Source organism: Nelumbo lutea, chromosome 2, assembly GCF_056320005.1.
Source record: "Nelumbo lutea isolate HS-2025 chromosome 2, American lotus-T2T, whole genome shotgun sequence".
NCBI lineage: Eukaryota > Viridiplantae > Streptophyta > Magnoliopsida > Proteales > Nelumbonaceae > Nelumbo > Nelumbo lutea.
In genome coordinates this window covers 70,855,716-70,883,116 of record NC_142685.1, presented here as the reverse complement: position 1 = coordinate 70,883,116, position 27,401 = coordinate 70,855,716, and the positions used below count along the sequence as shown (strand labels likewise).

Here is a 27,401-nt window from a genome sequence, read left to right as displayed (position 1 = left end):
AAGGAAGATGGTAAAGGAACTAAGTATTGTAATCATCTGTTGAGAATGTCAAATGTGAAGAAGAATCATATAACATGAAAAACACCAAATGGGCAAGATCAGAAAAACATTGAGATGGTTCCTATTTATAATCTTTATTCTTTGTTGCTTCCTTGTTACAACAAAAAAAAAATGGAGATCTGAGAATATATTCATTGATAGGTATTCCTCCATTTCCTAATATGTTTCCTTCAACGTAAAGCTAACAAAATGGATCCAACCAAAGGAAAAAGAAGAAACTCAACTACATAATAAAATAAAAAAATGAGATGAATAAGATACACTATGTGAAGGGAGGTTACAGTTTAAGAGCAGCAATTGCTTCAGGTTTAAAATCAACCCTAAGGCCCAGCACCCTCCTTACCTCTGCTGGAGTTAATCTCCAGGTCATGGGTCCTGAATTCTCACCCCAGAAATCCAATATCTCAGAGACCTTCTCCAAGTTGAGAATAGTTGCCATCTGTGTTAGACGAGCAAACTTGTCCCTCACAGTCCTCTGGGTCATGCCAGAGAAATGACTCACCAAAGCCCTCACATCTCTGTCAAGCTGCAGACCCCCAAGCTGACTGAACCTCTTTTGCATCATGATGACTTCCAGCCTCTTCACAATGAAGTCAATGATGAGATGAACAAATGAGTCATAATTGTTGGGTGTCATCAGTGGCTGAAGCCATGCGGCATTGGTCTCAACAGCGTGGAGTAGTTTCTGAACCCATGGGTCATTTACCTCATTTTCTGCATAATCGGCTTCAGACAATTCATAGCTAATGGTAGCCACACTATCCAGCACAGAACGAATGCGGGGTGTCACAGTTGACACTAATTGTTCCATGCCAACATTCAAGGTTTGCTTAAAACTGTTGCTCATCTCACCCAATTCAGAGAGACAGGATTTCACCCTCTCTCTGTCAGCTGGAGTAGGGAATACCTGATGAAAAAGTTAATGATCATGTTAATGGATAAACTACATATGATGTTTCCAAACATGCAAAGAGACAATCATGTGTACTAGCACAATCTAGTGAATGATTTCAGAGCCAGCAATAGCAGTTCTGAAAACATGGTAAAGGGAACTAAGTTCCTTTAGGCTGTGTTTGGCTTGAAAGAAAAGAAAAGGTAGGGAACGGAAGGGTTTGTATAGGTTTCCCCACCTTTCCCTACCTTATCTTTCAAACCAAACACAGGCTTAGGTTCAATCATAATAATCATGTAATGTACAAACTACAGCAAGCTAAGACCCAATTATGTTCACAAGAACACAATCTGGTGAATTATATAAGAGCCAACCAATACATGTGGTTATGAACAAATTGTATCACCAAATTACATATACAGTCAGAGGCACTGGCTATCTCACTGGTAAAGGACCCGTTTGGCAAGTTTTTTTGGGAAGATCTTCTGGTAAGATCTGAGCAGCCCGAAGCTAGTTTGGCAGATACACGTCTTTCCGTGTCTTTCCACATAAGAATAAAATGTGAAAGACGCAAAGAGCTTCCTGAAATCAGCCCAAAATGAGCTTCTCGCGTTTTTTCAGTGCTCTGGCTTTTGGCGGCTAGATCTTCCACAAACCAAACGCACCAAATGGGCCCAAAGTCTCCAATTGGTTGTACCGGAGACCTGGGATCAAAGTCCCACCTTCACCAGGGCTGGGGGGGTGGTTGGGGGAGGGCTACCCCTGTTGTGTAGCCCACTTGCCTACCAAAACAAACAGTACGAATGCAGTCAAATGGAACTGATTTCCTCAAGTATGCACCAAATATTTTGATTATTGTGGTTTAGTTGTATTGCATAAACAAAAAGAGAGAAGTGGAACAATAATGCCCTTTACCAGAAAAAAAGAAAAGAGAAGAAAGGTCATGTTTTTTTTAATAATATCGATTCCCACTCATTACAGAAATGGCCTTTGCACTGTTATTTCAATCCTCTAAGATATGGCTTTCAGTTCATGTATAGCCCAACAGAAAACTGTAATTTCAAACTTCTGATCCAACTAGGCCTTCACACCATTCAAGTACACCAAACTAGAATCCTCTAAGATATGGGCAGAACTATTACCAGATATTGGCAAATATCAAAAATATGGTCCCCATTGTATCCAAGGACTGTTTCTTGAACCTCATGATATAATAATGGAATGTTCTTTGACAATCATTGCTCTCAAGAAAAGGAATTTTAAAAAATCTTGACACATCAGGAAATAGCATGTAACTCCACCCCACTTAGTTCTGCATAATAGGCAAGAAGAGAATTTTGATTTTCAGATCAGCAAGAGTCCCATATGTTTCAACTAAGCAGGGAATATCATTTGTATAACTTGAGGTTGGCAGCAGTCTTGATGGGCTTCTTAATTAAATCAGGGGTGTCTCTATTCTCAAGTTCCACAACTTGGAAGTTCCACAACTCTTAAAAAGACTGGAGATTTTCCATCACTCAGAAAGACAAGGGAGAGGAGAACACAGGAAAAAGATTTGCTTAAACAAGGAAAAAAAATTTCTCTCTCCAAAAGGGACCAGATCCCAGATTAGTGATATAATTTAATTATCTTTTTGCATACTCATGAAAAGAGGACACAATTAATTATCAGAAGACTTCATATTCATAATCAATTATCTATGATACCTTGATACCTGCACAAGGGTGCCATATGTTGAGCACTTGAGTTGTTAGTAGAAATTTCATATCCAATACCCTATCGAGCCTGGTCCTTGCCATATTTGAGTAACGTGGTTAATGCCTCAGGGCCCAACATATAGCATTCACTTACCAATGCCTCCTGGCTCTGGATATGGCAAAGATGTATGTGAGTATCAAATCAACTTTTCTCAAATCCTTGCCATCGAATGCAACTGAACAAGGTTCTGACTTTGTTTATGTAGTTCGACAGAGAAGAGAGAAGAGAGAAGAGAGAAAAGAGAAGAATCTATTCTATTAATCTAAAGCTTGCAGCGCCTAAGTATTTATACTTGGGGCAACAGCTCATTAGAAATACAGGAGGAAAGGACAGAAATACCCCTACAAGGCCACAGGCCGCTACACATTACAACACTACCCCTCAAGTTGGAGCATATATGTCAATCATGCCCAACTTGTTACATAGTTCATTATGCCATAAATAGTGAAGACCCTTTGTAAGAACATCTACTAATTGTTCCTTGGAACTGATGTAAGGAGTACAGACGGCCCCTTTTCAAGTTTCTCCCTTCTGAAGTGCTTGTCAACTTCAATATGCTTGGTCCTGTCATGAAGACCTGGATTGGCAGCAATATTATGGCTGCCTTGTTGTCACAATAGAGAGACATTGGGCCATCAACAGAGAGACCCAACTCTCCAATCAAATTCTTTACCCATAGTACTTCAGCAACTCTAGTGCTAAGCCCTATACTCGACCTTAGCACTAGATCTGGCCACAACACTTTGTTTTTCGCTTCTCCAAGTAACCAAGTTTCCACCAACAAAGGTACAATATCCACTAGTTGATTTCCTATCATCAACTGCCCCAACCCAATCTGCATCTGTGTAGACTTCCACTTTCATATAATCATGTTTCTTGAAAAGTAACCCAGTTCCTGGATACTTCTTCAGATACCTAAGAACCCTCTCAACTGCCTCTAAATGAGAGGATGTTGGTGCATGCATAAATTGACTAAGTACATAAACAACAAGCTATATTTGGCCAAGTCATTGATAGGTAGAGAAGTCTTCCTACCAGCCTTTGAAATTTCTTGACATTTGTCACAGGTTCTCCAATACAATCACCAAGCCGATGGTTTTCCTCAATAGGAGAATTTACAGGCTTTGCTCCTAACTTTCCTATGTCCTACAAGAGATCTAGGACATACTTCCTTTGGGAAATGAAGATGCCTTTTTTTGAGTGAGCAACCTCAATACCAAGGAAATAACGTAGTTGTCGCAGATCTTTCACCTCAAACTGCATTGCAAGGGATTCTTTGACCTTTTTAATCTCAGAGTCCCAATTCCCCGTAATCACAATGTCATCAACATAGACAATTAACACCACAACATTCATCTGGTTTCTCTTGACAAATAGAGTATGGTCAAATTGGCACTACTTGAACCCAATTTGCTGAAGGGCCAAGTGAAATCTACTAAACCAGGCCCTTGGAGATTGTTTCAAACTGTAGAGAGACTGGGTTGAATGGGCCCTAGCCCATTTGTCTTTCTAATTGGTTCTTTCTAGTTATGTTTTCTTATTGGGCCTTTTCTTTATGGGCTTTTAGTTCTTGTTTATGTTTTCTAAGTATAGTGCTGATGTGGACGCTTACTTAAGGGCAATCTTGTAAATTATGTAACTTAAGCAAGTTTATTAAAAAGGATTACTGGGAGAAAGAGGAGATTATCGAACTCCTCCTTTCTTCTCCAATCTTCCTTCTTCTTCTTGCTGTCTTCTTCTTCCTCCCTAATTTTTTTTTTGCTTTATTCTAAAATATTCTACTAATTTTATTGGTTTGAATCACATCTTGATATCAGAGCAGGTTTCCCTTCCGTTTTCCCCTTTTTTTCTTTTTTTTTCCATACACTCTTTTTTCTAATCGAAAGGTGTATGAAGAGATAAATTGTTGATTATTCAGAGATCTTATTTGCCTAGTTGGTAGAGGGTTTGGAGAGTCAGAATCTGGCTAAAGATTGCCAAGAAAGTGGGACTGCAGATTTTTTTTTCCCAAAACCCTAGCCAATTAGAGAATTTCCAGTTACGGGTTGAAGAGGCTATTTGGGTGTGGCGCTCAAGGTTTGGAGGGTTCCTTTTTATCTCCAAAAGTGGGCAGTTGCAGTTGAAAGTGGTTTGGATAACTCTGGTTTGAGCGGCTACCTCTTCTCTCTTTCTCCCCTAAGGCCAAGTACGGTGAAACCCTAGTTTTGGGACTTTTGAGTGCTTGACTGACCTTAGTTAGGTCTATAAAGGTTAAAAACATTGTTTTTTTATTTTCGTCTGATTGATAGAGCAATCTGGAAGTGAGGTGAAGTAGATCCCAGTGTCGGAGGTTGATCCCGTAGATTCCGTTTTGACAAGAATGACGACAATTAAACTTGACAGAACAAATTACCTTGCTTGGGCACAATCTATTAAGATCCATGTCTATAGTAGAGGTAAACTAGGGTTTCTAACGGGTAGTAAGGCGATGCCGGATAAGACTGATCCTACATATGAGAAATGGATGCAGGATAAAATATGCAGTTATTGGGTGGTTGGTAAATTCTATGCAATCCCATATAAGTCAACACTATCTATGGATGACTTCAGCCAAAGAGATTTAGGATAGTGTGACAGAGACATACTCTCAAAAATTAAATGTTGCAAGGGCCTGCAAAATAAAGAGTGATGTGAAGAATTTAAGACAGGGGGAGAAGAGTGTGGCTGTCTATTATTCGATGTTGAAGTCACTATGGCAGGAGATAGATGTTATGGAAGCATTTGTATGGGAAAGCACCAAAGATGCTGAAACTTTCAGGAAATTTGTGGAAAGAAACAGTGAAGTGTTACTTGCACAAGCATACTCTATGGTGAGCAGTGAAGAGAACAAGCAACAGGTATAGCTACAGACCCCACTTCCTCCAGAACATTTTGCACATGCTAGAATAAAACCAAAGGGGCTAAATGAAAAAGAAGAGGTGATATGTGAATATTGCAAGAAGCCGAAACATACTAAGGATTCTTGTTGGAAGCTTCATCCAGATCTTCTTCTTGAGAAGTTTCAGAACAACAACTTTAAGAAGGGTGATCAGTATGGAAAACCCAAGAATGCAAATGTTGCTACACTGTCTGAATGTGAAGAAAAATTTGCTATGGAATAGTTGGCAACAGTGAAGGTAGAATTTGAGAGAGAAGGGAAGTTGATAAACCACTTGGAGTCTACTATTGCATCTTCCTCCTCAGGCACCCCTTCTACATCCACTTTTGCCCATTCAAGCATTCGTGCTTCTGCAAATCATGCTATAGCCTCAGGTAATCGTAGAATTCCTTGGATCATAGATTCTGGTGCACCAAAACATATGACTAGCATACCCAACCTTTTTTGTTCATACCAGCTCCTCTCAGGTAGAGAGAAGATTTCTCTTGCCGATGGGTCTCTTGCTCTCAGCTCTGGCAAGAGGAATATTAAAGCCTCTGACTCACTTGTATTATCCTCTGTCCTTCGTGTTCCCAAACTTAGCACTAGCCTTTTATCTATTAGTAGTTTAACAAAATCAATGAACTGCAGCATAACCTTCTTTCCTACTTATTGTGTTTTTTAGGACCTAAAGTCTCAGAGGACGATTGGGAGTGGCCATGAGGCGAATGGGATATACTTGCTAGATGTCTTCGGTCAAAGTCCTGGATTACTTAGTGGAGTAGCTTTGGAGTCTATTTTATCAGATTCATTTAATAGAGTCGTGATATGTCATTTCAGATTTGGTCATTTGACTTTTCCAGCTTTGAGTCATTTGTTTCTAGAAATGTTTAAGGGAATATCCCTATCGAGTCTTCATTGTGAGTCGTGAATTTACAAAAAATTGTAGACAATCTTTTTCAGTGAGCAATAAAAGATATGTTTCTCCTTTCCATATTATGCACTCTGATGTGTGGGGGCCATATCATTTACCTGCTATGAGGGGCTACAAATATTTCATTCTTTTTATTGATTATTTCTTCCGTTACACATGAATTTACCATCTGAAATCCTGGGATGAAGTACCAAATATTGTACAAAAATTTCATGAACTTATACTTACCCAGTTTAACACTTGGATCAAAATATTCCGATCTGATAATGCAAAGGAATATTTTGAGAAGAATCTCTCCTCCTACTTTGATACATTTGGGGTTATTCATTAGAGTTCCTATTCCTACACTCCTCAATAAAATGGAGTGGCGGAAAGGAAAAACAAACATGTGATTGAGGTTATAAGGAGCCTCCTTTCTACTTCCCATGTTCCTATTAAGTTTTGGGGTGATGCTGTCCTTACAGCTACATACTTGATAAACCAAATGTCTTCTCGAGTTATGGGGTTTAAAACTCCCTTTATCTTGCTTTTCCCAAATGAGGATCTCTTCTCTTTTCCTCTCGGGGTGTTTGGGTGTACTTGCTATGTCCATATTCATAGTCATCAAAGACATAAGTTTGAACCTAAAGCACACAAGTGTGTCTTTTTGGGATATGCCTCCACACAAAAGGGGTACTGTTGTTTTGATCCAGTTCGTGGCACTCGCTTTGTTTCTAGAGATGTCACATTTGCAGAGTCTATTCCTTTTTTTGCTACTTCTCTTGAGGGAGAGCATTTAGACAAGTTGTTTGCATTGTCACCATCTGTTCCTCTTCCAATTCCCATTGAATCTTCTATAGAGTCTCCTCTAGTTGAGTCATCTATCCCTACTTGCCCTCCTCCTCCTACTTCATCCCCCTACTTTTCCTTCCCATCCTATTACCCAGAGGTGGTACCAGAGACAAAGACTCAGAGACATGCAAGTTGTTTCTACACCTTCAGATGTGCCTCTTGCTCCTCCCATCACTATTGAGGTAACAGGTCAACCCTCTTCTACTACTTCGGATACCTTCCTTAACCTTGATCTCCCTATTGCCCTTCACAAAGGCAAACGGAAAGTACAACTCATTGCATTTCCAAACACCTGTCCTACAGCCTTCTTTCCCCTTCCTACTATTCCTTCCTTGCCTCTGTTTCCACGCATGTAACTCCTAGATCTGTCCCAAATGCCTTGTCCAAACCAGAATGGAGGATGCTATGATGACTGAACTAGATGCTTTGCATAAGAACAATACCTGGGAAATTGTGGATTGGCCTGAGGGAAAGGAATTGGTTGGCTGTAAGTGGGTGTTCACTATTAAGTATCATTCTGATGGTACTACCGAGAGATATAAGGCCCATTTGGTTGCTAAAGGATATACTCAGATGTATCGTATTGACTACTTAGAAACTTTTACCCTAGTAGCCAAGATGACTTCAGTTCGACTTTTGCTATCTTTAGTTACTACTTTTGATTGGCCTCTTCATCAATTTGATGTAAAGAATGCTTTTTTGAATGGAGACCTAAATGAAGAGGTCTATATGTCTTTACCTCCAGGGGTATATGTCTTAGGAATTGAAGTTGTCAAATCTAAAGACGGTATCTTCATTTCTCAACGGAAGTATGTTCTTGATCTCCTTGTAGAGAATAGGAAACTGGGGGCTCGACCTGCTTCTACTCTTATTGACCTAAATCATAAGTTGTCAACAGCTAAAGGTGAACTGTTGCTTGATAAGGGAGTGTTCCAAAGACTAGTCGGAAAGCTACTATACCTTTGCATGACTCGGTTAGATATTTCCTATGCAATTAGTGTAATCAGGCAATTTATGCATTCTCCCAGAGATGCACATTTAGCAGCTACTGAGAGAGTTTTGTGCTATCTAAAAGGGACTCCAGGGAAAAGGTATCTTATTTGCTAAGCATGGACACATGAAGCTGGAAGCATACACTGATGCTGACTAGGCTGGATGTATTGATGATAGGAGGTCTATTTCGGGTTACTGTGTTATGGTAGCAGGGAACATTGTATCATGGAAGAGTAAGTAGTCTATAGTGGAAAGATCTTCAGCTGAAGCGGAGTACAGGGCAATGGCACATGGAGTTTCTGAACTTTTGTGGTTGAAATCACTTATAGATGAATTGGGTATAGACTGTGAGAAGCTAATGATGTTATATTGTGACAACTAGGCTGCTATCAACATTGCACATAATTATATTCAACATGACAGAATTAAGCACATTGAAGTTGATAGGTATTTTATACGAGAGAGAGTTGCCTTAGGAGAAGCCTGCCTACCATTTGTTGCTTCTGAAGAACAATTGGCTGATGTTTTAATAAAAGGTGTTCCTAAAGGAAAGTTGGCTCATTATATAAGTAAGCTGGGCATGATGGATATCTATGTTCAACTTGAGGGGGAGTGTAAAGAGACTAGGCCGAATGGGCCCTACCCCATTCGTGTCTTTCTAATTGGTTCTTTCTTGTTATGTTTTCTTATTGGGCCTTTTCTTTATGGGCCTTTAGCTCTTGTTTATGTTTTCTAAGTATAATGCTGATGTGGACGCCTACTTAAGGGCAATCTTGTAAATTATGTAACTTAAGAAAGTTTATTAAAAAGGATTAGTGGGAGAAAGAGGAGATTATCGAACTCCTCCTTTCTTCTCCAATCTTCCTTCTTTTTCTTGTTGTCTTCTTCTTCCCTAATTTCTTTTGCTTAATTCTAAAATATTCTACTAATCTTATTGGTTTGAATCACATCTCAAACCATATAAAGATTTTTTTAGTTTGCAGACTTTTCCTTCACACCCTTGTGCTATAAACCCAGGATGCTGAATCATGTACACTTCTTCCAGATCCCCATTTAAGAATGCATTTTTTATGTCAAATTGGTGGAGCTCCCAATCAAAGTTAACAGCCAAGGATAGTATAATCCGAATAGTGTTCATTTTAGCAACTGGGGCAAAAGTCCTAGCGTAGTCAACCCCATACACCTGAGTATACCCTTTTGCAACTAACCTGGCTTTATACCTCTCAACTGACCCATATGCTCTATGCTTTACTGTGAATACCCACTTACATCCCACTAGTTCTTTGCCTTCAGGAAGATTCACTAACTCCTAGGTGTTGTTTTTGTGAAGAGCACTAACTTCTTCCTTCATTGCCTCTGTCCATTCAAGTATAGATAAGGCATCTGCAACACTTTTGGGAATGGAGACACAACCAATGGAAGTCAAAAAGGCACGAAATGAGGGAGCAATGTTTTCGTAGGACAAGAACTAAGCAATAGGATGCTTAGTGGTACATGATCAAACCCCTTTTCTATGAGCAATTGGGATATCAAGATCATTAGTAGAGTCATCAATAGCAATAGGTTCAGTAATATCAAAAGGAACAAGGGTACCTAGAAGTCAGATGGTGTTGGATGTATAGTCTCAAGTTGCTCCACAGCCTTTGAATTCAGCTTTCCCTTACAGCGCCTCAAGAAGACATGAAATGGAGAGGAATTAGGAATAAAGGGAAGAGAAATTTGAGGAATTGGACCTTGCCTCTCCTCCTTCACACTATTCTCCCCCTGAGGAGAGGCTTGGAAGAAGGGTTCAGATTCAAAGAATGATACATCCATCGACACAAGTTATTATGTGTGGTCGGATTGAAGCATTTGTAATCTTTCTGAGAAGAGGGATAACTCAAGAAAACACATGGAACAGATTTGGGATCCAATTTACCCCGACTAGGAGAGAGATTATGAACAAAAGACTTACACCCAAACACATGTAGAAGAATGGAAAATAAAGGAGATTGAGGAAAAAGAAGTTGATGTGGGGCCTTGTATTGTAGGAGGCACAATGGCATATGATTAATAACATAAGCTACAGCCATCACAGCATCAACCCAAAACCATTTTGGAACATGCATGTGAAGCATCATTCTATGGGCAACTTCGAGGAGATGGCGGTTCTTCCTTTCAACAACGCCATTCTGTTGTGGTGTTCTAGCACATGAGCTTCTATGAAGAGACCCATGAGAGGAGAAAAACTCGGCTAAGTCATGATGGAAATAATCCTTCGCATTATCCGACTGGAAGGTTTGGACTTCAACATGAAATTGAGTGAAAACCATGCAATGGAAATCTTGCACAATCTTGGGTACCTCTTCTCTCGAATACATGGGATATAGCCAAGTGTATCTCGAATAGTCATTAATAAAGCTGATAAAGTACTTGTACCCACCCTCAATAGGTATGTTTACAAGGCCCCAAACATCAGAAAAGACAACATGGAAAGGCAAAGTAGATCTTTTATTATTTAATGAAAAAGTTGTTCTACAATGCTTGCTCAACTAACATGTTTGACTTGAACAATTCAGGAAACACAACTTTCAAAGACTCAAAGGACAAATGACCAAGGAAATTATGCCATAACCACAGTTGACTGTTTGTAGATTGATTCATAAGACTCACAGAGGTTGATGCCGCAGGACCAACTTTATTCTCCAAGATGTAGAGGCCATCAACCATATTTCTTTTACCAATCGTCCTCCCCGAGGTTAAATCTTGGAAAATACAAGAATGGGGAGAAAAAGTTACACAATAGTTTAAGGACTGAGTAATATTGCTTATAGATAACAAATTAATAGGAAGTTTAGGAACATGAAGGGTATTGGATAAGATAATGCCATCAGGAAGGGACACAGATCCCTGACCAACGATGGTGGATAGAGACCCATCAACAAGTCTCACTTTATCCCTTCCAGAGAGAAGAGTGTAGGTCTAAAAAGAGATTGGACTTACCAGTCATATGGTTTGATGCCACTGAGTCAATGATCCAAGGTGACTCGGGAGCAGATGTACACACATGAAATGCAGAAGCATCTTTACCTGATGTAGAAGCGAATGAAGTAGAAGGGGGTAGGAACCGACCTATCTATCTGCCTGAGTGTCCTACCATACAATTCCAAATGATCTCTGAAGGAGTTGATGATGTCTTCCTTGGGATCGGAACCACTGGGTTGTTCTTGGGGGAAAAATAGTAGCTCGATTATTTTGTTGATAGTCTTGTGTGGTCAGATTTGCAGAAGTAAATTTCTTCTGAGGAGACTTCTTTGAAGTGTCTCGTTTTTTGGTTGCCCACTATCTCCCAACAAGTTTCTTGAGTGTGTTTAGGCTTCTAGATGCAAGTACACCACAGTTTGTCTTTATCTTCACCTTTCCTTGGTTCTCCCTTTTTCATTCCTGTGTTATCCCCTCTTGCAACTAGGGCAACAAATTATTCCCCCTTAGAAACATTCATAAGATTTTTTTTGCTCTCTTCAGATTGGACTAGAGCATATACTTCCTGAACTGAAGGAAGTTCCCTACTTCCCAAAATCTGCACCCGAAGAGGCTCATAAGCCGGATTCAGCCCATGCAAGAAAGCAAAAACTTGTTGGGAGACAAGTTTTTTATAGTCCTGTGCATCTTTATCATTCCTCCAGTCAATGGTCTGATAATAGTCTAGTTCCTTCCAGACAGATGTAAGGGTTGAGTAGTATGTAGATAGACTACGGTCCCCTTGCTTACACATAGATGATTCTGCTTGAAGTTGATAAATCTTGGCAAAGTGCCTCTGTTTAGAATTGGTTGCCTTGGCTTGTTCCCAAATTTCACAGGTTGTGTCAGTCCATATGAAATTTTTCCTTACATGAGGTAACATGGAGCTTAATAGCCATGGCATAATCATGCTGTTTTCTTGATCCTATCGATCATATTCAGCAGTACCAAACTTTGGTTCTTTTATTTTTCCACACTTATATAACTAGCCTTCCCCCTGGTTGTAACATAAAGTTTGATGCCTTTGGATCATTCCAGATAGTTCAGACCATCAAAGGGGGTAATAGACATAGAGAAATTCATGCTGTCCATCCCCCCATTTAAGTTTCCTTGCTGGGAAGTAATACTAGAGGTTGCTGAATCCTTAGTAGCCATTTTCATAGAAAATCTACTGCTGTTTTTATTTTTTTTTTCAAAAACCAAATCTGGTATAGAGGCCTAGAGGGTTTTTCGGCTGAAAAAAAAAAAAAAGGAGTCTCCAAAAAAATGTTTAACAGTACTGTAGGTGATAACTCTTAGTTGAAACACCTCGGTTTACAAGAGGAGGAGACAACCTGTTCCTACAGCCTCAAAACTGTGACATTCACAGTGGTCAAATGTTTATGTATGAATGTAATAATATATACCTATCTTCCACGACCCACAGCACATAGAAAAACCCTCAGAAAATCAAGTTTTGATCCATTCAGCTGCCACCACAAATCCAAAAATATACCTTACTGCATTTGGTTGCCACCACAGATCTAGAAAGATCTCTTACTACATCCGGTTGCCACCAAAGATCTGGAGAGATCTTTTACTGCATTTGGCTGACCACACTCTTCTCTTTGGTATAGCAACCAAGAGAGAAGAAAGAAAAAATCAGGGGCTGAAGGTTGCGCCCAGAAGAAGAAACCACATTCTGAGAAAAAACAGATTTCCAGGAAAGGAAAGAAACCACAATCTGAAAAGAGAAGCTTGCGCCCAGATCAGAGATGCTCTGATACCATGTAGTTCGACAGAGAAGAGAGAAAAGAGAAGAATCTATTCTATTAATCTAAAGCTGGCGGCATCTAAGTTAGTATTTATACTTAGGGCGACAGCTCATAAGAAATACAAGAGGAAAGGGCAGAAATGCCGCTACACATTACAACAGTTTGGTATCCAAATTTAGCAGTCACAGTTCATCTCCATATGCCACTTGATTTTTTAGCCAAACCTCTACCAACATTTTTCTAGTGATGCAAATATTAACTTGCTAAAATCTTCTCAAACCCAGGCCACTTTTCTGTTTAGGTATAGAAATTTTATCCCAATTGACTAAGTTGAACTCACCCATCCCTCCAGTGATGCCATAGGAAATCCTTTTGGAGTTTTTCCAATCTTTCTACCACTGCAAATGGAATACGGAATAGGGAAAGAAAATATTAGGTAAGGCCAACCCAATTGGAGTAGGTGATTCTTTAAGGGCTGAGGTTATGGCTGTCATGGAGGGACTGCCAAAGGCAACATGAATCTAAGGAAGCTGATTATATAGAAGGCAATTCAAAGCTGGTAGTGGAGTGGCTGCAAAAAGAAGAAAAAGGATTTTGGGTTTTTAATAATGAAAATAAATGATTTAAGTGGTTGAAACAAGATATGGATGTGAAATTCAGTTGAGTTAAAAGAACTGCGAATGGTTTTGCTGATGTATTAGCTAAGCAAGGAGTGTGAAGAAATCATTTGTTTTGGGCTCAATTGTAATAGCAAAGTTCTACTTTGGAGAGTCGAGAAAGTTTACCTCTCCTATTCCTGTAATTGTTTTATCATAAATCTACTGGAATTCTGTTATTGATAGGAAAAGAGAGAGAGAGAGAGAGAGAGAGAGAATATTAGGTAAGTTAGCTAGAGCACTTTTGATTAATGCAGTTTACCATCCTTGAAAGATACATAATCTTCCATGATGTTAGCATCCTTTCAGAACACTCTATGATTGGTTTCCAAATTGTCTTAGATATACATATATCAGTCAATGGTAGCCCTAGATAGGTTGAGGGACGTGCACCAACTTACAGCCAAGCATCAATGCCATATCTTCTATGTTTTGTATCTCTCCTACAGCCATAGTTTTTCCCTTTGGCTCTTTGCTAGATAATATTAGCCTTGAGACTCCTCAAACAATGTGAGCTGTGAGCACAAATTTAAGATACATCCGTTGTGATTGATCCAAGTCAATATTTTAAAAGGGCAACGCACAAGAAAAGCACAACAACCTTTTAGCACTCAAGGAACAAGGTGAGGTGCACTCCTTTTCGAAGTGAGGTGCAAATTTTTTATCAAAAAATAAAAAATGGAAAAATAAAAACTTTAATATTAAAGAAATTAAATATTTTAAGAAGCCCGTGGTTCAAATTAAAATATATACACATGAGACATAAAATATATCCAAAGTAAAAATGTACAAGTAAAAGCAAAATATGTGGATTGTACTAAAGTGCTTCAAGCACTTAAAAATTCAAACATGTTAAAACTTTTGATCTGTTTATTTATCTCCTAGTTGCATACTTGCATTGCTTCAAGAATTCAAGTAGCTAGAGTGATGTTAAACATCTTGTGTTCTTAATTCTAGGAGATCAACCATCTTCCTCTGTAAAGGGGGTTGGGTTATGTTGAGTACCAAGATAATCTCCTTTTTTTACAAGTAAACTAGGAAAGAAAAACAATAATCACAACTGAGCCCAAAATAATTCTTCCCTATTTTCCCCTTGCTTAGCTAACACATCTGACAAAGTATTTGCTGATCTCCCCACCCACTGTACAGTGACCAACATATTCCTTGTCAACCAACTAAATTTCTTCATTTCATTCTTGTATCGCCACATAGCCTCTTCAGAATTTTTTAACCAACCCACCACCACTTTGGAATCCCCCTCGATTATTAGGTGTTGTACCCCCAGCTGGTTTGCAAATTGCACCCCTTGTACAGCAGCTAAGAGTTCTGCCCTGATGGGGTTCCCAATTCCCAAGGGACCTGAGTAGAGTAACAAAATCTCTCCCTTCTCATTTCTCAAAGCACCCCCTACTCCGGATAATCCCGGATTACCCGTGCTGCTTCCATCAAAGTTCAACTTTATAGAGCCTTCGGGTGAAGGAGACCAGCTTGTAATTGATTTGTCCTTTAAAGATGAGCACCTTGCTACTGCTGACCAATTTCTCCAAAGGTCATTAAAGGAGAATTGATGGAAGATTTCCAAGGTCTTCAGCCAATGTATTGCCCTGTTTAACACAGTCTTTCAAATCTTGGTTGTTCCTTTCCTTGTCTTGAAAAATTTTGAGATTCCTTTCTTCCCAAAGAGTCCAAGTCAAAGCAGCACGAGCACATCTCCACATAGTTCTCCCTATTTTTGTAGGCCAATAAAAGGTAGAATGGTTGAAGAGCATGTGAACTTCTGCTGGTAGACTCCAACTACCCCCAAACAACGAAAGTAGCCAAGCCCAAAGGTCTGCAGAAAAGGGACAAGATACTAGTAGATGGTAACAATCCTCACCGTGAGCTCTACAGAGGATACACCAATTAGGAGAAATACAGAGAAAATGTCTTCTCTTTTGTAGGTTGTCTAAAGTGTTAACTTTCCCATGGAATACTTCCCAACAAAAAGCCATAATTTTTGGGGAGACTGGCCTGCACCAAATTTCTTTAGACGGAAAGGGTTGGTGAGAAGAAAGTTGAGAGATGGACTTGAAGAAAGAAGGACAAGAGAAGGTTCCAATGGGTCTAGGAGTCCAAACTCTCTTATCTGGCTTGGAGGGATCCAAACAAACCTGATTAAGACAACCAAGCAAAATAGAAAGAGACTCAATTTCAGCATCCCTAAGTCCTCTACGAAACCCAAAATCCCAAGTAGGATCTAAGAGTGTTCCCAAAGGTGAAACAAATTTTGAGACCACCTCTTTTTTGTACAAATAAATAGAAAAAGTGAAGGGAACAAGTCCTTTAACGGTGAGTCTCTTACCCAAATATCCTCCCAAAAAAGAACAGAGTTGCCAGAACAAACTTCATACCTGATAAAATTGAGGAATTGAGGAAGGGTGTTGTGAATAGCCTTCCACGGTGCTGCTAGGTTAGCTTGCCTCGATACACCAGCATCCCATCCGTTCTCTGACCTCCCATGAATGCTTCCCACCACCTCATGCCACAATCTCTCTCTTTACAGAGGCCATCTCCACAACCATCTCCCTAACAGAGCTTGATTCTTTCTAATTACCCTCCCAATTCCCAAGCCCCCCTCTTCTTTACTTCTGCACACAATTTCCCAATTAACCAAGTGATCCTTTTTTTTCTTGTCCTGACTCCCATAAGAAGTCTCTCATCAACTTCTCCAGTTTCCTGGCTTCCCTAACTGGTATCCTAATGACAAACAAATAATAGGTAGGTAAGTTAGCCAAAGGTAGCTCTTATTAGGGTAATTCTCCCTCCTAAAGAGATATAGTTCCTCTTCCATGAGGCTAATCTCTTCTCAAACTTTTCTATCATTGGGGTCCAAAATCTACTCTCCCTAGGATTTTCCCCTAAAGGAAGCCCTAAATATGACATAGGCCAAGCAAAGGTAGAACACTCAAGACACTCCGCAATAGCCTCGACCTCCCCTACCTCCAAATTTATACCCACTATGCAGCTCTTTTCCAGATTTATTCTCAAATTAGAGACACTTTCAAATCCTTTTATTATCTCCTTTAGGTTTGCTACCTTTTCACTAATACCTCCTTCACAAAAAATCATTAGGTCATTTGCAAACTGAAGGTGGGTAACGGGGACTTGGTGTCTCCCTATTGGCATCTTCGCTGTCAGCCTTAGTAATGATCCTACTAATCACATCAGCTACTAAGGTAAAAAAGAAGGGTGAAAGTGGATTCCCTTGCCTGACACCCCTGCAAGCTGGGAAAAAGTCTCTCACCGTACCATTTACCAGAATAGAGTAATGACAAGTACTGATACACCCAAAAATCCAACTACACCACTTGTCCCCAAGTCCATAGTTTTGCATAACCTCAAAAAGAAACTTCCAGTCCACCAAATCATAAGCCTTTTCAAGATCCAATTTACAAATGAATCCTCTCTTACTAGACATTTTCAGTTCCTCTACACACTCATTCGCAATTAAGATCTGATCTGTTATTTGTCGCCCTTGAATGAAATCCCCCTGGGTTTCACTAATGATCTGTTATTTAGCCAGAATTTTATAGATGCTTGTCACCAGACTAATAGGCCTATAATCTTTTGGGTGGTTGGCATCATTCTTCTTAGGTATCAAGGCCAAAAAGGTGGCATTAATTCCAGGGCTTATAGTGTGATTGTCTGCAAATTCCTTAAAGACTTCAGCTAGATCCTCTTTCAACACCTCCCAACAGTCTTGATAAAAACCTATTGTAAAGCCATCTGGACCCAGAGCCTTGGATCTATCCATTATAAAGACATCTTTCTTAATCTCTTCTTCCTCGACATCCCTTTCCAGCCACCTTGCCACTCCATCAATTCTTGGCCAATCCACCCTTTCTATGACTGTCCTCTCTCTCAAAGGCCTTCTATAAATCGATTTGAAGTGGTCCACAAATTTTCTGGCTATGTCATCCTGGTTGGTAAACACCTCCTCTCCTATCTCTAGCTTGGTCACAAAATTCTTTCTTCGTCTCCCATTTGCCAAATCATGGAAGAATCCAGTGTTCCCATCGCCTTCCTTAATCCACTTGTGTCTAGATTTTTGTCTCCAACTAATTTCTTCCCTCAATAACACCTCTTCCAAATCCTTTTTTAATTGTCTCCTTAACACTCTGTCCTCCTCGGTCAGCCCATTGTGAGATTCCTTTACATCCAAGTTCTCTATTCGAGTGATCGGAGGTGACCCTGGGTAACGCCCTAGCAACCAAGTTTTCCAAACTATTCTCCCAGGCAAGGTTAAATAGGAATCTATCCAACTTCGAGCACAAAGGGGTTTCCTGAAGGTTGGACCAAGTGTAACTGGCTTGCAACAGAGGTATTTCCTTCAAATCACAATCTTCAATAAAACCATTAAATTTCCTCATGCTTGTTGAGATTACCTGTTGGGGATTACTGGTTTCATTAGAGAATATAATGACGTTAAAATCCCAACCCAAGCACCAAGGACCATCACATAGCCCCTTGATTGCATATAGTTCCTTCCACATCTCATTCCTCTCTTTATAAAAGTTAGGACCATAAACATTAGTTAAAACCCATACACACCCATTCTCTACATTCTTGCACTTAATGGAAACTGAGAATCTGCCTATCAATTCTTCCACTAGTTCCACCACATCCTCCCTCCACAGTGTTACAATCCCCCCCGAGGCTCCCCAAGAAGGAGCCGAGCTCCAACCTAAACCTCTAGACCTCCAAAAACTCCTCACCCATCTCCCATCTAATTCCATCAATTTGGATTCTTGTAACAGCACAATATCAGGTTTTTCCCTTCGGAGTAGGTCTTTGATCACCCTTCTCTTCCTTGCACTCCCTAACCCTCTTACATTCCGACTAATAATTTTCATTGAGACAAAGTAGCAAAAGAACCCAATAAGAGGCCATATTCTCCTTATTTTAGGCCCTTCCTCCTATCCCCTCTACCACTGAATTCTAAATCCCCCTCAATGTCTGAAATTAGCCCTTCCACTTCAGATCTTTTTTTCTTATTTGTTCCTTCCCCCCCCCCCCCTTCCTAATACAGCAATCATCCTCTTTCTTTTCTCCATCCTTTCCAGCCAATGTTTGAGGAAGAATTTTACCCTACTCACACTTATTTTGGCTACAGCATCTTTCTTCGAGTCCTTCCTTTTTATTTTGTTCCTCCATCATTGTATAGATCAACTCCCAAATTCTGTCCGCCTCCCCCTTACTACTTCCTTCCAACACCCTCTCTCCTCCTTCCATTATCACCCTCTTTCTTGCATCAGAACCTCCAAGATGGGAAGTTGGGATATCTGTTACAGGCAGAGCAAACAAGTCAGTACCTAAAACAAAATTGACACCCATACCTAATAGAACGAGGGTAGGACTAGAATCACTAGAAATGACTTGCTGACAGGCGGCAACTGGTCTTAAAGCCTTTCCCATTTTTGGACAAGGTTGTGAAGTAGACATGGTGAACGAATCACTTCTTGACGACCTACCCACTTGGAAGACCTTTCTCTGTGTTTCCGACACTGGAATACCTGCATCCATCCTCACAGCCGATTCTTGTCCCTCTCCACCAACATCCTGTAGTTCATTAGACTTAGGGTCAGCTCCCTCGACGAAGGGAGGAGGATTTTTCACAACTTTAGAACCATTTTCTTCACCATTTCTAGCTTTCTCGCCACCTGCCCTTCAGTCTCTTCCTCTAGAAACAACAGCTCTGTATGCAAACTTTCTGTTTCAAAAAAATCATTGTTGCTTTTCAGAGACAGACTTCCCAGACTTAGCATTTCGTCTCTATCAGAATCGTCATTGCTGTTTTGTTCACTTGACCAGTCTTCAATCCATGTTCTATTCTCATCACTAGGCTTGAGATATCTCGGGTTGCGCCTATCTGGTGAGAGACGGTTCGTCAGGTTGGATGGGACCCATTGTAGAGAGCCTCGCGACTACGAATCTGGAGATTTTTTTACGCATGAACTATTCGAACGAGAGGAGGGGTTCGGGGTAGAAGAAGATAGACGCTTAATTTCGTCTATCAACTCGTCCCTCCTCCCAGTCACGTGCTTACTTAAAGTACCCCTCGGCCCATCTATCTTGTAATGGGCCTTGGGCTGAAGCCTATGGGAGCCCACCTTTACAACCTTTATTTGAGATGCCTTCTCCGGCCCTTCATCAAGAAGATCCACTCGATTGGGCCCTTCATTTCGTCCCACGTGACCACTTAAAAGGTCACGCCCCCCTAATTTAATGGTCGAACCAGCAACCTTCCCTATCTGAGGTTTCTTGTTCAGCCCTCTCCCTTTCGAAACTAGTGAATTTTTGTTTGTTTCCCCTGACACCACCTGCGCAAATGATCTGCCATTTGTCATAATTTTTTCTTTCTTTCTCCAGGTTTGACCTTCCAACTGCCCCACAACTTTTTGGCTTCCCAGAATTTGTTGGCCCTTTTTAGTGAAACATCCCTTCCCATTTGAATTAACCACTCTCACAAGTCCACATAGTGCTTCTTCTTCCTCCTTCTCCCCTCCAACCATACGAGCCTCCTTCCACAGCACTGCTTCAATGGAGGAAGCTAACCATACAGAGACAAAGCTCCCCTCTGTTCGTACCTCTACCTTTCATGAATGTCTTCTGGCTTCACACCACTTAGCAGGATTGCTACTGAGTAAAGATCTCCCCAGAAAGCACCTTTCAAGATTCCTCCACACAACACAGCTATAGACTCTGCTATTTCTTGTTTCCATAGATGGAATGGCAAACCTATTACACGCACCACCACACCATCTTCGACAAAAAAATCCTTGGAGTTAGATGTTGGATTCCATTTGAAGACTGTGAATGATCTGAACTCAGCCTGAACATTGATAGCTGATATTTCCAAATCATTCTCTAATGGATCTAGGATGGCTTTACAGTTATCGAAGGGGGTTACTATGAAGACACTCTTCAGCTTCAACTTGGTTGCCAGTAAGTCAGCTACCCTCCTCCAATCATTAACCTTTTCCTTGGCTTGTATCACAAGCTTACTATCCCACTCCTCTCTCTCTAGACCTCCCACCATTCTGCAATAGCCTTTTGTTTTTGCCATGACCACCAGCCCTTGTTCTACCCTGCTGTAGCTGAGATATACCTTTTCCTCCCTTATGGAGGCTTTTTTCTCATTTGCTACTCTTTGAGCTAAGAATTCTTTGAGCAACCAGTCAACTTCCCCCCAACCTTGGTTCTGTTTTCCTGCTGGTAGACACACCAGTTGCCTTTGTCCCTTACCAAAGAATTCAGCCAAAGCTATGAAGAACCCCTTTCTATTCCTCTTACATTCAACAACATATCTTCTCCCTTCTAATGTACTAAAATCCTGCCAGTTTATCTGCTTACCTTTTGAACAGGCTCCAGCTATGAACTCTCTTAGCCACTCGATCACTTCTAATCCTTCCAGCAGTATTGTACCCTTTTTCGCTTCCCTTACCTTCAAGCTTACCTTCCCCTTAATTCTCATCTCTTCGAACAAGAGATTTTTTGCTTCTATCTTCAAGGATTTCCTCCACTGACCTGCCTGCACGAACTCCATCCCCTTCATTTTCCCTCCCATCTTAGTTCCTCACCCTCTCACCCTCTCACGCCACTCAACGACCTCAATTCTTAATCTCTTTGACAAGTCAATTCTTCTCAACTTGGTGAAAGGTTTTCAAGTGGGAAGGGATAAAATGCACATCTCTCACTTACAATTCGTCGACTTCCACAACATATTAGTGAGTCTACTTAGAGATTAAGTTATGCAAATAAACAAAAGGGATGTGAGAAGGTGACTTTGTGGTATCAATTTAGAACTCTGGCTACCAATATATAAATATATAAAATAGAAAAAAGACATAAAATAAAATAAAATAAAATAAGGTAGTAAAGGAGTTCTTTTAAGTTTTCTACTTTTCTTTCAATCAGTTGCCTGTTGGTACAGAGTTTCCATAAACAAAAGGCACAAAGAATGGTTAAAGTTGACTCTTCAAAGAACAAAGATGGTAATACCTTATCCTAGCTTATCCAGCTTAACATTTTATGTTTGGAAAACAAAGCAAACTAAATTTAAATATCATTCTTTTATTACATGGTTGCAGTCTCATCATCATCATCCATGTCCTTATCCCAAAGGTTGTGAAGTATTAGTGCTTAACTCATTTCTTACTATTTCTACACATGTCCTTTTTGGTCTACCCCGAGCTCTTCTAGCCCCTTCAATGTGTAACAAATCACTTCTTCTAACTGGTGCAGTTGGCAGTCTTCTATGCATGTGCCCAAACCATCTTAGCATTCACATTTCTGCCACATTCATTTTCTGGACATTTGTCGTTTCTTGACTGCCTAACACAACTATGTTAACTTATTTATGCGAATATATTGATATTTTAAATTTAGAACATATATTTTTCATCAACTAGTGACTAGTAACTGTATTGACTAAAGAGGCCAAAACAACTAGTAAGCCCTTCACCACATTGATAACGCTGGCAGAGAAATCAGCAGACTGCTGAACTGGACCTAGAACCATTTATAGGTCAAGTCCGATGTAGTTCAGTCTTGTCTTAACCAAATTCCAAAAGAAGGTGAAAAAAAGAGATGAAGTGACTGTACAGCACCATGACAACAAGTGATTTAAAAGACATGCCCTCTAGCTGCTTTGAGGGCTAACCTCGGTGCATAGCTTCTTCTAGGGGTAAGACTTTTACATCCCCCCCCGGGGTTTATTTCTTGGACTGTTAATAAAATTTATGGTTAGCCCCCTTTAAAAAATAAGGCATGCCTGGCTGCACAGACGATGTGCATTTCAAGGTATATGCCTTGCCTAGGCTCAAGCACGGCCCCTTTGAAAAGGTGTGTGCCTAGTGTGCCTTGTGCCTGAGCATGAAAAGCCCCTTGTATTTTTCTTAAGAGCCAAAAATCAGAGCAGTTGGTGCCCCACTCTCTTATGTATTTAGGATGAAACATAATACAAGGTACACTGACAAAAGTACCCTTACACCTAGTGGCCTATGTGTTATGTGTTTATAGCCATTTTAGTACTAACTGAGTTGCAGCCAATGGATAATGGTGGAAGTATATATGTATTTTTTGAAGTGGGCACAGCAATTGATTTTCCCAGGGTGCAATATGTGGTTGAAATTTCACGAGTTTTTCTTAAGGCACATGTAAGTTATGGTAGAGTCATGATAAAGGTGGGAAGTGTCTAGTTTTGTCTTTTTCTTATAACAGCTTAACAGCTGAAGTGGCTGACATGAGAAGCTTATTGCTTCGTCTTTTAGTGAATAAGATTTTAAGGAAGTCAAGGGCTCCTTAATGCTGCCGCTGAAGTTGGATAGGCTACTATACCATTGAATATTTTACTATTTAATTGATTTATCCAAGACAAAGCAATAAGTAATTTAGTTCAGCAACTTCGGCTGTTACCAAATTGCCCCTGCTTTCTTATTAAGGAATCACTCAAGGAAAAGAGAAAAATATTTTGCCACCTCTCCCTGACAGTAACAAAACTCCCAAGGAAGATTACCAAAGACCGCTACTAGCCAACATATAGACAACAATGACACACGTTGCTTTTTTAACACAACAAATGTAGGAGAAAGCATAGACCATGAACCATAGCCATATATGGCAAACAAGGTTAAAAAAATCACAATGTATTGGGGCATATCGTATCATATTAATAGCGCCCTGATACGCTAAATAAGGGTTGTTTCGGGGTTTAATGTTTTTCATGGTGTAGGTTGGCCTGAGACCAACCCCCTGTGAAATTTTGAAAAAAAAAAAAGCTAAAAATAGGAGTGGCACGTCAGAGAAACACCCAATACATACATTTGTGAGTATCAGGCTTATCGATACTTTGAACCTTGATGGCAAACAAAGATGGCCACTTTTTCTCCAGAACCAATTTTTGTAGAAGGATTGTTCTTCTTTGATTTTGATCAAATAGATCAATATTCTTCAAACAAATAGTGCAGGTAATTGCCTTCTTCTATTTGTTGTTGTTTGTGAATTTTTCTAGTTGCTTTTAAGATAATACATCTTACATGGCTCGAATAAGCCTCTTATATCTGCAATTCATAGTTATTTAGCCATTCTCCTAGGCCATACACCCATCTAGCTCCCATTATCTGTCCTACCATCAAGCACAAGCTCTTTTGGTATATCAGTCATATCCACTGGTTACTGCAACTACAATAATGAAGCAAGCTCCAGTCTCAATCTGCCACTGTATAAACTACCATTGGTTTGAATTTCACCATAATGCTTTAGGTTAAGGAGCTCTTCCTTAATGATTTTTTTTTTCCTTTTCTCATGGTAAACACATCCTTCTTACACATTAAGCACATGTACCTTTGGCTTTCCTTCTTACCTGAAGTATACTTTTCCTTCCGTTTTGAAATAAACTGCATATACTGAACAGCCTGAACTCATTTAAGGCAATAGACAGGAGATCCCAGCAGATGACAAAGGGTCATAATAATTTGTCACACACGAGGTACAAAGTAATGCCTTGTTAAGGATCCGCTTAGATTGGTTAATATCATCTACCTCCATTTCTTAAAGGTTTCTGTTGAGTTTAGGTTTCCAAGTAAATACCATTGAAGAAGTTAAGGAGGAAAAACAAAAAGAAAGAAAGAAAGAAAAAAAAAAAAAAGATTATGGGCAAGAGCTACCCCATATAGCTTTTGGAAGGTAGACTAAGCTTAACTAGCACCAGAAGCATCTTACTGGATGCCTGATAGATCACCAAGAATCCACATCATTTGGAACGAAAGGTAAAAGCAACCAATTAGCCTTCCTATAGAATTAGATCTAAGAATATTCAAACCCCTTTGCTCCTTGGAGTTCTCAACTGGATAATCTGACTAAAGGCCATTGTATTTTTTTTATGGTTATTCATGAAATTCGAAAAGGAAAACATGTCCCACTACTTTAACTGGCAGATGAATGGATAAATAAAGGAAATTTGTTACTCACCTCTACGCATTGCTCCTCAATCTCGTGTCTCAATTTCAGAACATACTCAGCACTCACGTCCATGTTGTTTAGAGCCGTTGTGATCTCCGTTGCAGTCTTCTGAGCCCCAACACCACCCAAGAACAGTCTTGCGCCAAGGTTCGGCTCTCTTATTTTCTGTTGCAATGCATCTTGGTACTCATTGCCCAACAAGTTCATGGTACCACTAAGAACAGCAAGGACCGAGTTGATATTTGATGTTGATATGGCCCTTCTGCAACAACTCTGCAAAACATAAAACACATCGTCCACCATGGAAGTAGTAAGACTGTCTGGGACGTGCTCATCGATCTTTATAGCCTTCCTCACGTTTTCCATCATGAAGAATTCCTCCAGAATCACATAAAACCCAGTAATTTCCTGAACTACTTTGTTAAAACTTCCACTCCTAAATGCTTTTGTAGCTCGGGGTCCCAACTCCGGGTCAACAGAACTCAATCCCCTTATCTTTGACACCATGAATTCAGTGTAATCCTCGCCCAACTGCGTCAGCGACAGTATCTCTTCCAAATACAATTCAATCTCCCTCGGATCGGGTCCTTCTGCAGATCCAACAGAAAGCAAATTCTTGCTATAAGAGTTGATATCCGACGCCAATTTACCCAAATTCCTGTAATCCATATACTTCTTCAAGATGAGAGAACCTCTAGAATCACACTCTTCTTGAAGCTCACAGATGGCATAGACAATTGCATCTTCTCCGCAAAGGCTACGCAAGATCTCATCATTTTCTTCGACAGCCAACACGATGTCTTTGAATAGGTTTGTCAAACAGCCAACGAAATTAACCTGATTCTGTGCACCCAAGTTCTGATCCACGATCTCGGTCAAATGCTCAAACTCCATTTTCGATCTCATAGCAATCACCTTTCTCAAATAAGAAACATAAAACTGCAATCCCTCTTCTTCAAGGCCGAGCGGGGGGAAGAGCCGGATGAAGCGCAGAATAGTCGGATGGTCCCTTTGATCAATCGCCGCGGATAATCTCTTCCGGACGATTCCTTCGAGCTGTTTCTTCGACGCCAGCAACTGCTCCCTTTGATCCGACCCCGAATCCCTGTACTTCGCATCGATCTGCAGAAACGTCTGGACGTACTTGGCAGCCGATTCATAATCTTCAGTCTCTAGGGCTCTTTTCACCCCTTCAATACAATTACCCCTCTCAACAATGGCGTCTATTCGTGATAACGTTTTCTGAACACGAGACTGAGCGAGATCGAGCTCTCGAACCTTTCCGCTCACCTGGTCGGCGAGGTCGCAAGTCGAGCGGACGTTGGAGAGCATATAGTCGGAATCAGCCTTGACAATCTCGAGAACCTCGGCCGATTTCTGAAGATTGAGGAGCTGTTTGTCCAAATCCGTGCGTTGAGTGAGTAGTTTCTCGAGTTCGACATCCAGGCCTCGCTGATACGCGATGCATTCATGGAGAAGACGGGTCATGGCGCCAACATCAGTGAGCTTGCGGATCTGCTCGAGGGCTTCGCGGCTGCCGAATTTTACGGAGGCAACGCCAGTTTCTTGATCCTCTTCGGCGATGGATACTGCTCCGTTCATCGAAGCCATTGTTTCTCTGAAAATGTGAATTGTGAGATTTGAGACACTTAGTTTCAGGAATCCAGCAGTGTATATGGGGATGTGCTGTAGGACGTTGATGTGAACTAGTTCCGAGATCAGATCAGCGCGCTCTCGGAGCGTGAAACGCGTTCTCAAATCTAAAGGGCTGTTAATAGGTCGGGTCTGACCCGAGAGACCCCGACAGGACCGAACCGACTGTATCGATTCTGGCTCTAGGGTTTAGAGAGGGTCGGTTCTGGTTATTGTTTATTGGTCATCATTATTGTTGGACTGGGACCGGTTCTACCCTGTTTCGAACCGAGCTATATATATTAAATATATAATATTTTTAATAGGTTTATTAAAATCGGGTCCAAAACCGATCAATTGAATTCTAGGTCTAAATTTGGGTCCAAAACCAATCAATTTGGGGCTAATTCTACCCTATCCCAACTCAGACCCAATCCATTGACAATCATACTTAAATCTAGAGATTCTCTACAAGGATAGAGTGAGAATGTAAAATATTAAATATGCGAACCAAAATACCTTAAACTATTCTCTTAAACTATGATTAAGTTTTAGGAAATGGACTTATACACTCCTACTATTTACAAAATTCCTTAAATTATTCCTAACTTTTCTAACAATTGACTAACTCTGCACTTATCATTAATATGCTATCATATTCCGTTCACATGTGATTAGACGTTATTGTTATAACTTTTATGAAACCCAATTTTGCCCTCTTCATAGTTCATTCAATTCATAACGGTGCCAGCACAAAAACATGGAAATTCAACAATAATTGAAAAATGTAGGAAGATGATGGTTAGAAAAAGCTCACGAGTTTTGTTTTGGGTTTTGATGAAAGAAGATTTGGCCCGACCTCGTAGTTATGCAACACATGGCAAAGGCAACAATTCGGCACAACAACACACCTAAGGCGCGAGCACCAAATGGAGGAACCAGCGGTCCGAACTCCCTACTAGCAGTCCAAACTCCCTACTAGCAGTCCAAACTC

The 27,401-nt window shown here is 40.3% G+C and overlaps 1 protein-coding gene across 1 annotated transcript; it reads right to left on the bottom strand.

Annotated features, from left to right (window-relative positions):
* Positions 1–91: 91 nt before the first annotated feature.
* Positions 92–26,510, bottom strand: LOC148871450 (conserved oligomeric Golgi complex subunit 4). The gene is made up of 2 exons (XM_088972186.1): positions 24,785–26,510; positions 92–967 (listed from the first exon to the last, which is right to left on the bottom strand). Exons 1-2 carry the CDS (start codon positions 26,384–26,386, stop codon positions 338–340), a joined length of 2,232 nt encoding a protein of 743 aa, XP_088828312.1. The 5' UTR covers positions 26,387–26,510; the 3' UTR covers positions 92–337.
* Positions 26,511–27,401: the final 891 nt, after the last annotated feature.

Bases quoted from the DNA above. Each gene is read 5' to 3' on its own strand.
- LOC148871450 (XM_088972186.1), bottom strand. From the start codon at position 26,386: ATGGCTTCGATGAACGGAGCAGTATCCATCGCCGAAGAGGATCAAGAA. The intron at 968-24,784 runs GTGAGTAACAAA...CTTTTTCATCAG, and splicing joins TTGAGGAGCAATGCGTAGAG to GTATTCCCTACTCCAGCTGA.